The sequence below is a fragment of the Podarcis vaucheri genome, assembly GCF_965113315.1.
Source record: "Podarcis vaucheri genome assembly, chromosome: 3".
Taxonomy (NCBI): domain Eukaryota; kingdom Metazoa; phylum Chordata; class Lepidosauria; order Squamata; family Lacertidae; genus Podarcis; species Podarcis vaucheri.
The window spans coordinates 71,592,576-71,604,352 of record NC_138761.1 but is presented as its reverse complement, the minus strand read 5'-3'; the positions used below and the strand labels follow the sequence as shown (position 1 = coordinate 71,604,352).

The following is an 11,777-nucleotide window of genomic DNA, read 5'->3' as shown; positions in this document are numbered from 1 at the left end:
AGAGAGGCCGAGCGGGCGGCGCCGCGTTGCGCGTGCGTCCCGGCGGCCTGAGCTGTGCCTCCCTCGGCTGTCTCCTGCGCCCGCCGACTTCCTTTCTGCCGCTGCTCTGCCGGCGGAGGCGCTTGCGGGCCGGAGGGTTCCATGGCCGGCCGCGGGGGGCCATGACGGACTACGCGGAGGAGCAGCGCAACGAGCTCGAGGCGCTCGAGTCCATTTACCCGGACTCCTTTACAGGTGAGCGGCGGAGCCTGCAGGAACCTCCGCGTGCGGAGCCAGGTGGGCGCGGGCAGGGCGGCGGCGCCAAGTTTCCGGCATGCGCTGCAGCTGATCTTTCCGCACTTCTGCCTCCCGGCGCGGCGATCGCCCGCACTGCCAGCCTGCTCCGAACTTCCAGCTTTCGAAGTGGGAAACCTCCCTCCAAGGTCCCCGTCCTCTCCCCCCCCCCCCGATCCTAACTGGAGAAGTTGCCAAACTTTTGCCTCGGGATCCTGGGTGGTGGGGATTTGCGCTCCCCGCTTTGCAGCAGGGACAGCTCCCTCCGGATAGTGGAGGCGACGGTGCTCTCGCGCCTGTGTCCTCTGCTCTCAAGCTCCCCATAAGCCAGATGGGCCCCTGGCCTGATCCAGGCAGGGCTTTTCTTAGGGTCTTCACAGCTTCTCATGAGGTGCCCCCTCTGCCATGCTGGTGGCCCATGAAGAGCAAGGCAGAGCAAATCACGCAAGTAGTCTCCTGAAAACCTGGCCCTCATTCAGTCATTAAACCTCTTAATACCACCACTGTAAAAGACTTATTAATTTGAAAAAAAATCATATCCTGCCTTTTGATCTTAATAAAAGAGCTCCCAAGATGGTTTAGCAAATAAATTACAGACCAAGAAAAGACATAACAATATGGTGTGGAACCACATTCTGTCCTGGAGTGCAGTTGGAGCCGTATTATGAAATGGTTGGGGGCAGATCTTGATTTTATTCCAGAGATCCAAATGTGCGCTCTCATTTTCCAAACTTTGCTTCACAAGATTCTGGGACTGGATCAAAACATCCCTTGGGTTTTAGGCTTGGTTTTTGGTCTTTTGTGCTGTAAGAAGCCTCTGTGGCAGATAGTTATTACAGTGGTACCTCGGGTTACATACACTTAAGGTTACAGACTCCGCTAACCCAGAAATAGTACCTTGGGTTAAGAACTTTGCTTCAGGATGAGAACAGAAATCGTGCAGCGGCACAGCAGCAGCAGGAGGCCCCATTAGCTAAAGTGGTGCTTCAGGTTAAGAACAGACCTCCGGAACGAATTAAGTACATAACCAGAGGTACCACTGTATGTCTGCAATACCAGATCACTTTGGATCACAGATGTGCAACTTTCAAAAGGTGTTTGTAGTACTTCTGAACTAGCATAAGGGCCATGGCATAAAATCGGGCTTGCATACCTGCTTGTTTCATGCTGTGCTACTATAAGTAAAGGATGAGAAAGCTTAGATATACTTGGAGTGGACCCACTGAAATGAACGAACATAAATTGCTTAACCCCATTTATTTTAATGGGTGTACTCAGGGTATGACTTAGCTTGGATTTTGCCCTACATTTTTATGTGTCACACTTGCCAAAAAGGTTAGCAAGCACTGTTTTGACTTTACACTGATACAAATGAAAACTGCTACAGCTTTGTATGGGACACATCCTTCATATACATTCAGTGAAACTGGCTGTGTAGCACTAAATAAACCAGGAAGTTTTGTGCGGCAAGCCTGTGCTGTAGATGAGTAGTATTATCCCTGTTATTGCAGATAAGAGGCAACGTGTTATATGTGGGGCTGCATCTGAAGATGATTTGGAAACTTCAACTGGTGCGGAATTCAGTGACCAGGTTGCTCACCAGGGGGGCAATACGGTTTCACTGAATCAGAATTGTAGAGTTGGAAGGGACCCTAAGCTATGTCCCTTCCTCAAAGGGGAAAGGCTCTTGAGTTAATAGAGGTTATTCCTGTCTAGCTGATTCTGGGATCTCGGTGAGCTGATATCTAATTGGTCTTTGAATTTCAATCCAATTTCCTATATAAAACAATTTAAAGAAAAGAGCAGAGGCTATTGTGTTATGGCTGATGAAGACAAAACCAACCAGCCTCTGGGTGGCGGAGGGAGAAAACCTTTATTGTCTTCATTTATGACTTCTTTCTTCAACAGTGTTATCAGAAAAGCCAATAAGTTTCACTATCACTGTGACATCTGAAGCAGGAGAAAATGACGAAAGTAAGTTGACTGCTGTTGAACTTTCATATGGAAAGAGATCTCCCACGAAGAAAAGACATTTGGCATAAAATGCTTAAAAGACTTGATTGTTTCTAAATTGATAGGAGGTGGTCTGTTGATAACAGTGTAACAGTGCCAGGTCTGCAGATTGACACAGTCAGGTGGGCACATATGGGGTAAGGCAGTACTGCTAGTAAACTCGTCCCAAGCCATGTATGGCCTTAAGGGGTGACCACTTAGCTGAAACAGACCAAGTCTAGGTCTGGTCAGGGTCTAGTTTGGAGACAGCCTGGAAACCACATCTCTGTTGCATTGGGTTCCATGACAGAATAAGGTGAAGGATTTAAATGTAGTAAAACAAACAAAAATTTAGATTGTTAGGCCAATTAGATTGTTGTTACTACAACAAGCGTAGTAGTAGCTTTTGTTGCAGCTGAATGTTGTCATTGAAGCATTTTTATATTTTCACCATGGGAAAGGATGAGTGTACAGTGGTACCTTGGTTTACAACCATAATCTGTTCCGGAGGTCCGGTTGTAAACCAAAACAGGTTGTAACCCAAGGCGCGCATTTGCCAATGGGGCCTTCAAAAGAAAATAGGTTGTAATCCAAAAAAAAAAGGGACACGCACTTCCAGGTTTGACGTGGTTGTAATCCAAAACTGTTGCAAACCAAGGTACCACTGTAATGCAGTAGGGAAAACTGAGCTGCACTCCCATTAGCGGGCTTAGCACGAGAATCAGACACCTCCTTATTGCATTTAAAACAGCAACCATCACTTTGGCTGCAGGTTTCACACTGGTGTGTTTGTGTGTTGGGCCTTCGCCATAACTAGGTTGTGTAAATTGCTTCTAATATAATGAATGTCAGTAGGTTCTGTTGGCAGCATGAAGCAACGATTTCGAATGTTTTCTGTTGCACTGTAGCTGTCCAGGCAACCCTCAAATTCACATATGCAGAGCGCTATCCTGATGAAATCCCCCTCTATGAACTACTCTCTCAAGAGAATCTTGAGGACAGTGACATCACAGACATACTGAAATTATTACGGGAACAGGTAAACAGCATCCTCTTTAATAATGTTTAATAACATCAAGGTGCAGCAAGTTCAACTATTACCCCATGCTTAGCAATACAAATGCTTTACAAAGAGGGGAATAAAGGGTGTGGTTGTTTTTTCATGCTCAAGGATAATGGGTTCTGCAGATAGGTAAAGTCGATAAAATACTTAATGGATAAATATAAATCTACTTCAAAAACAAACAATTCAGCTAATGTTGGTCCCTCTCCATTAGCTGACAGAGCACTTGAAAATATCTTGCACAGTACCAGTAATAACACACTTTAGTTTATCACTATTCTGAATTGTATTATTATTACTAAACTCCTGGCTTTGTACCACAATGCCTTAAAAAAGCAAGTTTGCATTGAAGTGGTGGTAAGGAATCTGTTGTGCACCACCATTGGCAATATGGCAGAGTGTTAAGGATAATTTAAGGCTGCAATCTTTATATGAACTTAGCAGGAAGCAAGTCCCATTGAGCTCAGTGGGACTTAATCAAAGTAGGATTGCGCTTTAGCCTGCATTAAATTATATTGTGTATGATCACATGAATTCCAGGGTCTGCAGGTGGCTTTGGAAACCTTTCAGGGTAGCATTTTATTAGTTATTGCTCATTATAATAGACCATCTATTTTTTCCCTTTTATGAAATGATTTATGAATTTTACAAAGGCATATCTGCAGGTTTTGATGTTATTTTTGTCTGCTTTTTTAATCGTGGCATCAGAACTAGATTGGCCAACGTAACAGTAACCTGTTATAGGATATTCTATCCCACAACACATTGGAAAGTGCAAAGATGGCCTTTGTGCTGTTTTTGTACTAGTTGGGAATTGCAGGTCTGAGACAATATGAGTCTTGCTAAATACAAATAATAAATAGGAGTGATTTATCTTGAAGCTGTTGCTCCATGTGGATTTTGCATTCAGTATATCTATATTTCCCCCCCATTTTCTGCCTGCTTGGCAACATTCCTCCCACAGGTTTTGTATTTGCTGGGCCATGAGGTGACTTCATTTCCTGCTAAACACTTTTCTGTATTTCAGGCAGACGAGAACCTGGGCATGGTAATGATCTTCACACTAGTATCGGCTGTGCAAGAGAAATTAAATGAAATAGTAGATCAGATAAAAACAAGGAGGGAAGAGGAAACTAAACAGAAGGAGAAAGAGGCAGAGGAAGCAGAAAAGGTTAAAGTTTAGTTGAAATTGTTTTTCTTATCTGCTGAATACAAGAAATCTTAGTGGACTCCCCGGCCTGGCTAAGTGTAGCTTTACTTTGATACACTTTGTGGTAAATAAGGAGGGCTGTTAAACTCACTTTGCCTAGTCCAGCAACTTCTTCTAAGTGTTGTTCTTGTTGTTGTTATTAAAGATCTGTAACCCACCTTTTCAACTGAATGATTCCCAAAGCTATGGGACCAAATTCAAGGTTTTGGTACCAATATGTATAGGCTTATCACAGCTCAAGACCAGGTTACTTGAGAGCAGTGCTATTTTTCTAGAACTCACCATAAGCGCCTCCCTTGTTCTCTTAGAATGCCAATGCTTCCCACCTGAGAGGTACCAGAACTGAGTTCCGGTGAGCTCCAGCTGAAAAAAAGCCCTGCTTGAGAGGCTGAGCCAGCAGGTCACTGCATTTTGCAGAAGCGTTTCTCCTTCAAGTCCTTAAAATGATGTCAGAAACCCACTCCACAATAACTCGGAGCTGGGATTTCATTGTAGCTGCCCCAGTTTTCTGCTACAAAATCTCTGCAGAGATATGACAGTTTCAGGAAACAACTGAAGACATTTTTTGTTCCGATAAGCTTTCCTGCTGGGTGAAAAGGTTTCTTCCCTAGGTGGTTTTTTTTTGGGGGGGGGGTGTATTGTTTTTAAAACAGTCAAGGAGGGCGGGGTTTTAAACTGTTTCTAGTTGGATTTAGGGTATGTTTGAAAAATTGCCTTGAAGTTCAATGTGAAGTGTGATTTATAAATTAATAAAATAATAAGTTAGCTCTCAAGCACACTGCCCCAACCCAACCCCCCACATGTGTACTGCAGCCTTTAGTCCTTTAGAGGATGAATAGGGACAGAGTGTTTCTCATTTGTCCCTCAGTCCAAGAGTACCAGACAGCTAGAGCAGACTTGTGTGTTCTTGATTGTTTTGTTTTCTGAATTGTATATTAATATTGTTTGTTTGTTTTGGCCTTTCTGCGTAGCAATGTTTCCATGGCACCCCGGTCACCATTGAAAATTTTCTAAGCTGGAAAGCAAAATTTGATTTAGAGATGCTAGAATTTAAAAGAAAGAAGGTGAAGGAGGAAGAACAGTCTGGCAAAAATAAACTAACAGGTAAGAGGTATCAGTTGCCTTAGGTCAGCCCTTCCCTAACAGCTGTGCTGGCTGGTGCTGATGGGATTTGTAGGCCAGAGCGGGTGGTGGGCCCCAAAATGGACTTCCGAAAGCCATCTAGGTGGCCACTGTGGGAAAGAGGATGCTGGGCTAGATGGGCCTTATCCTGCAGGGCTGTTCTTAATTTATTATGTTCTTATTTCTTACAGGGAAACAGCTGTTCGAAACAGATCATAATCTTGACACATCTGATATTCAGTTCTTGGAAGAAGGTAACTGGCGATTCCTATTTCCATTGCTACAAATTGTAATTATTCGTACCGAGAACAAAATCTGCCCCTGGTAGCGGCCTAAATGCTGCCTCTAGCACTTTTGGAAGGGGTTAAAAGTTTTAATGTTTTGCTTGCCAGTTCTGTGCTATAAGCACCTGGTGTGAAGCGCAGGATGTGTCCCTGCAAAAAGGGATGGCTGCCTGGCTCGTCATCCTCATTCACCCCCCAAATGTGGCCAATGCGCTGATGGAAGCTGGAGGGTGGCAAAGCTCTTCACCTGTGAGGGGAGGGGGTATGTCAAAGACAGGCAGAAGCTTATCATGTCTCACCCTGGGTAGTGCCTAGTTTGGGTGTCTGAGAGGCTCAGGTTCATCACCTTGGCTGCTTGGCGTAAAGACAAAACAGAAAGGTAATGATTAAAAGTAAAAAGAATGCACCTTATTCCCCAGAGAAGCAGAGATATAATGCAGCCTTAATAATGTAGGCAAATTACTATTATTATTTTTTATTGAGTTTATATACCGCCTTACACCCAGAGGTCTCTGGGCGGTTCACAAAACAAAAACAAAATATATTATAAAAATAACAACAACCCAATAATCTGCCCCTCCCCCCCCCACGCAAAATCCACATTTTCAAAGGGCATAGGATGTCAGTCAAATCAACCAAAGGCCTGGTTAAAAAAAGGAATGTTAAACATAAGGAAACATTCAAAAGGAAAGTTTTTGCCTGGTGCCTGAAGGTGTATAATGAAGGCGCCAGGCAAACTTCCCTGGGGAGAGCATTCCACAGATGGGGAGCCACTGCAGAGAAGGCCTGTTTTCGTGTTGCCACCCTCTGGACCTCTCAAGGAGGAGGCACATGAAGAAGGGCCTCAGAAGGGGTCCGGGAAGGTTCATATGGAAGGAGATGGTCATGGGGTTTACTGCATGAGATTGCAGCCTCAATATAAAGGGACCAAGGTAACAAAGAACATGTGGAAAATAAAAGCCACTTTACTGTCCAGAAGATGTCACTGTTGTTCCATTTTGCCTTTTTGGAATGGAAAGCACTTGAATGCTCCCGTTTAATTAATCTTAGACACAAACTGCAGGTTACATAGAATCCAATTATTCTTCCCTATATTTCTTTTGTTTTAAATCCAAAGCAGCTTGTGGAAGCTCAGAATGAAACAAGCGAGAGTGAGGAGAGCAGAGGCTTAATCCTTCCCTCAGTGTAAAACCCTTTCCCAAAGCTGATTTTTGACCAGAGGAGACATAAAGTCCCTATAATATAGGCAACTGGGAAAACTTCAAGATTATTGTTTTGAGGGCCCCTTCCACATAATTTGTTGCACTCAGACACTGCTTAGGCTGTGTTGGGTTTAAAAATGTTTAAAAGGCAGAGGAAGAATTGGGATACTCCATATAACAAACCCAAAATGCATGTTGTTCAACAGCCACTGATGGCACGCAGTGGAGATCTAAACTGCCTTTTAGTTCACAACCCTCAGACACAATGCAGCCCACCACACCTCTCCATCTGGCTTGCTTTAGATAATCTGTTTAATATAACTATGTAGAGCAGTAGATGGCATTGACTCTTCATAGCATTTTGCTAAAGATTCTTAGCAAGCATAGCAGGCAGTCCATCTGGTATTGGGCTTTTGAACTCTAGAATGACTCTAGAATGACAGTTTTATCTCTCTTCTCTCCCCAAAGCTGGAAACAGTGTGGAAGTAGATGAATCCTTGTTCCAGGAAATGGATGATTTGGAGTTGGAGGATGAAGAAGACGATCCTGACTATAACCCTGCCCATCTAGAGAGCGACTAGATGAAAATTGTTGTACCGACTTTACTAATCAACCTGTGTGAACATTTGTACAGAGAGACACCCACATATGTTTTGGTTCCCCTTTTACTTAAGACAAAAGTATTTTAATTCCAAGAGGCCACCTTCTCTGACATCTTTCATCACAGATAATAAATTGACTTCAGGTGTTTGACATTCGCGTTCTTGAATCTCTTGCGTTATAGAAGAAGCTGTACCGTGTGTTGAAGTTTAAAATGCACTTGAAACGCTAATCTTACTGTATTGCGAAGGCCTTGGGTTTGAAATGAATGCGTTGTGCACAAAGCAAAACACAGAACGAGAAGCATTCTCATATTATCTTCAGTCCCAAACCTTCTTACGACCAGTTGTTCTGAAAAGAAGTTGCTCTTTAGAACTCTCCCTTTCACAGCATCCAAAGATTATGGAAGTACAGTGGAGGTGTTCATTTTAATAATGATAGAGAGAGGAAGGGCGAGATGTACAGATTTGCTTTAGGAAGTGTATTCGGTGTTTGGCTCTAAATCAGGGGTCAGGAACCTGTGGCCCTCCAAATGTTAAACACAAATTCCCTAGAGTGGCTGGCAGTGTGTCTGGCATCACAGCTTATCAGAATAATTCGGGGGTGAGGCAGCCACGACACCAGGGCAATGTGGGCAGAAGCACAGGCGGGGATGATGGGGGCTATAATTCAACAGTTGGAGAGCTACAGGTTAGTCACCCCTGCTGTAAAGGTCCCCCCCTCCCATGTAATATAAGATTGACCATTCAACGACATTTACTTCCTTGTGATCTGTTAACAAATGGCGCCTGGTCCACATATATACTTGGACTTCCAATTTCCATGTTAAGATCTAATCAGAGGAGGAGATGCTAGGGGGAAAAATGCATTTCCAAATAAAAATTATGTGGAATAGAGTGAAAGGTATAATTGGTTGTGTGAAAGTTTCTCCATAACATTACCATTTCAACGTTTTAGGTAAAACACCTTTAAAAATTGTATGATCTGTTTTGGGGTTTGATACCCCATTAAATTCTCCACTGAGAAGAATCTCATCTGTGCTGACATTAATAATTTCATTTCTTTTCTGAAAATAATTATTTTATTGTTGAGTGCATAAATGCATCCTAGTAAATATTCTTTCACAGCACATTCCAAAAATAAATCCCTTATCTAGGTCTGTAATCTATTCAAGGGGGGATTTGGAGTGATGATGTTTTAGCAAGAAAAATAGCAACCCCTTTCTTTTTTATTCACTTCCTCTGATCAGGTAAAAATGACTTCTACCAGTTTCGAACTTCCAATAACATACTCTTTTTTCCTCCTATGAATTACTTGTAGCATTAATAGTACCATTCCCCCGTTTGTTTTAGTAATCTGCTAAATTTATTTCTTTTTATAGGGCATTTAAAGGTCTTTTTTTTAACTCAACGGTATTTATTTATACAGTACAAAAGTAATACATAAAGAAAACATTTTCAACCTACAAGAAACTATTTCTCCTTATTGCAAAGAAGAAATTTAATAGAACAAAACAGGAGCAACAAAGAGTCAGAAATTAGGACATGCTCAGGGGTGTAGAAACAGAGTAAGAGCACAATACGAATGTAATTTTATTGTGTTTTTAAAAAATCTTGCACATATTACAGTATTATATTAGGAGGCTATTAAGCCACATGAGAGTTTTTCTCACTAACTCTTACAAATAGGCCTGGATTAAATGCAAACAATGCACTTTATTTCATCCTTCCAGGCTGAAGGCAGACTCATGATTCCTCATGGATGTCCCAGCAGAACTTGATGGGCAGCTTTTCCGTTCTCTCCTTAAAAACGCTGTCAAACCTTTCATTTTGTGCGACTGTCATCGTGTTCTTCCAGTCTCCAACAGTGCCTGGCCCAGGAAGCAGACAGAAAGAACGTGCATTGTGGTGGTCAAATAGATCTCTATAACACCAGATATATTCCATCCCTAGTTGGGAATATGATGATGATGATGATAATTTATACCCCACCCATCTTGCTGAGTCTCCACACTCCAGATTGGAAAAACAAATATGCCACCTTTAAATACACATATTTTGAAGGAAACAACAGCAGGGAAAGTACATATTAGAACAACTCTAAAATTAGGAAACAATGGAAACTGAAGAGTTTTATGAAAGACTGGGAAAATGAAATCGGCTTGGTGCCCATCACGTGTCAGACCAATTGTCAGGTGAATCTGTCAGGGATTCTGCAAGCAGCACCAAGTCAGTTTGATCTGCCACTGACTTACCTTTGCGAAGATAATGTCCTTTGCTGTAGTCCATGAACTCCGGTGGCAAGAAGTCATAGTTTGCCCTGGGATCTGCTTTCATTTTATTAAATGTAGCCTGATCCACAACAGCATCCACCTCCTTTTCAGTCAGTCTCTTTCCCAGGAAGTTGCATAATTTCAAGACACAGCTTCTTAGATCCTGAAATGGGAAATAGTTTTGATGTCAAGCCATCCACAACTGAGAGACACAACAGCCTAAAACTCATGAAACAGGCAGGATAATAAGCAGGGAGAACAAGCAGCCTGCATTACAATTTGCCTAGTTTGTAATAATTGCCATTGCATTATATTGTAGTCGTAACTGTTGCTTTTGTTCTGTGAGCCACCCACGGGACAGCTATTTAAATTGAATCCACAAGTAAATAAATAAAATGCCACAACTCCAGACAGGAGGGGGGGGGGGTTCTGTGACATCTCTCCTCAGCCAGTAAAATGACATATCTTGCTTGGAACACTTTATTTTCAGCCCCATCATCTCTCAGGGTAAATGGTTACAGTGCACTCTTTGGAGTTTAGGGCCTAAAAAGCTGCTCCTGAGTCCATGGCCTCCTGGGCTTTTTTATCTTTTAGAAAAGGAGGGAAGACTATCAAGGAAAGAAGCAGCTGAATTGGGGTTGTGAATTGTTTGTATTGAACACTCAGTAAACCTTTCACGGTTTCCAAGCAGCCAGTTGGAGTGCTTGTCTCTTCTGAAGAGAGATTGTGTTTGTTTCCATTAACTATGTTGGTAAAAATCATTGCATTATTGCATATTCAGATATTGTGTGCCTTTTAAAATGCTGCCTGGCTAGAAGATGATTGCAAAGAGGCACACCTTCCCATGCTGTAATTGATTGATTGATTGTTGATTGTTGATGTGGGAATATGCTTCAACCACGACTGCTTCGAAATCAGTTAATAATAAAAGGGCAACATTTTGATTCCTGGGGGGGGGGGGGTTGAAATTGCTTATATAAATTCACAATGGTTTCAATGCAACATGATAAACTCACTCAAATTGAGACTATAGACTGTGTTAAATTGATGATGAGGCAGATGCAGAATCTCCTTCAGTCAGGGCACTTGAATCCTCATATTGCTTCCTTCCTCTATTTTGTAAAGGTGAGTTCTGATGCTTGTTTAATATCAGACTTGGTAACATTTTGACACCTTACCTTTTTCATTTCTTCATAGGTAAGAAATAGAATATTGAAGTCATCTCTGTGAGTGTACCAGCCTTCCACATGGTCCAACCATAAACTTGCAATTACTGATAGGAGAGAAGTTGATTTGGCGTAAATGTAGAGGAGATATATATTTATTTATTTATTGGAGAGCAGCATAACACTCAGATAAAATGAATTAAAACATTTTAGAGGAACCAAATATGAACCAGCAATGGTGTAAACCATTAGATCATAATAAAATTCAGCCCAACCTTTCAATGAAACAAAGCAGCTTGAAATCGGAATGAGATGGATTGGAAAGGAAAGAAAACAAACACAGGCTGAATGAATAGCACCCAACCTCACCAAACACTTTCTCAGGGAAAGAATTTGCAGAGGAGTTCTGTATTTTAAGGCTCCCTGTAGTGCTTCCCATCCCAGTGTGATGGGAGATTGATGGGTGGGCTGAGATCAGTCTAGCCTTCCTCCAGCTCCCTTCCTTCCCACTCTGGCAGTTTCCTTATATGGTGTGGCAGTTGATACCTACAACATTTAGGAGACCCTGTCAGGGTTTCTGACTTGTAACTTGA

General features: G+C 42.3%; 2 protein-coding genes across 3 annotated transcripts in view; one reads left to right on the top strand and one right to left on the bottom strand.

Moving 5' to 3' along the window:
* Nucleotides 1-25: 25 nt before the first annotated feature.
* Nucleotides 26-7,899, top strand: RWDD1 (RWD domain containing 1). The gene is made up of 7 exons (XM_082216760.1): nucleotides 26-234; nucleotides 2,182-2,247; nucleotides 3,174-3,304; nucleotides 4,356-4,499; nucleotides 5,510-5,642; nucleotides 5,852-5,914; nucleotides 7,615-7,899. Exons 1-7 carry the CDS (start codon nucleotides 162-164, stop codon nucleotides 7,725-7,727), a joined length of 723 nt encoding a protein of 240 aa, XP_082072886.1. The 5' UTR covers nucleotides 26-161; the 3' UTR covers nucleotides 7,728-7,899.
* A 1,415-nt stretch (nucleotides 7,900-9,314) lies between these two features.
* Nucleotides 9,315-11,777, bottom strand: part of LOC309529051 (amine sulfotransferase-like) — a 70,925-nt gene continuing 68,462 nt past the window's right edge. The window contains exons 5-7 of one of the 2 annotated variants that reach the window (XM_082216746.1): nucleotides 11,197-11,291; nucleotides 10,001-10,181; nucleotides 9,315-9,616 (exon numbers count right to left, since the gene is read on the bottom strand). In XM_082216746.1, the coding sequence (XP_082072872.1) occupies nucleotides 9,492-9,616; nucleotides 10,001-10,181; nucleotides 11,197-11,291 (401 nt within the window). In that variant the 3' untranslated portion in view covers nucleotides 9,315-9,491. The remainder of the gene's footprint in view (nucleotides 9,617-10,000; nucleotides 10,182-11,196; nucleotides 11,292-11,777) is intronic. The other variant, XM_082216748.1, reaches the window with a different exon arrangement.

Excerpts from the sequence above, each read along its gene's own strand:
- RWDD1 (XM_082216760.1), top strand. The coding sequence starts at position 162 with ATGACGGACTACGCGGAGGAGCAGCGCAACGAGCTCGAGGCGCTCGAG. Across the intron at positions 2,248-3,173 it reads AGCAGGAGAAAATGACGAAA|CTGTCCAGGCAACCCTCAAA; the intron begins GTAAGTTGACTG and ends GTTGCACTGTAG. Across the intron at positions 5,643-5,851 it reads TGGCAAAAATAAACTAACAG|GGAAACAGCTGTTCGAAACA; the intron begins GTAAGAGGTATC and ends TATTTCTTACAG.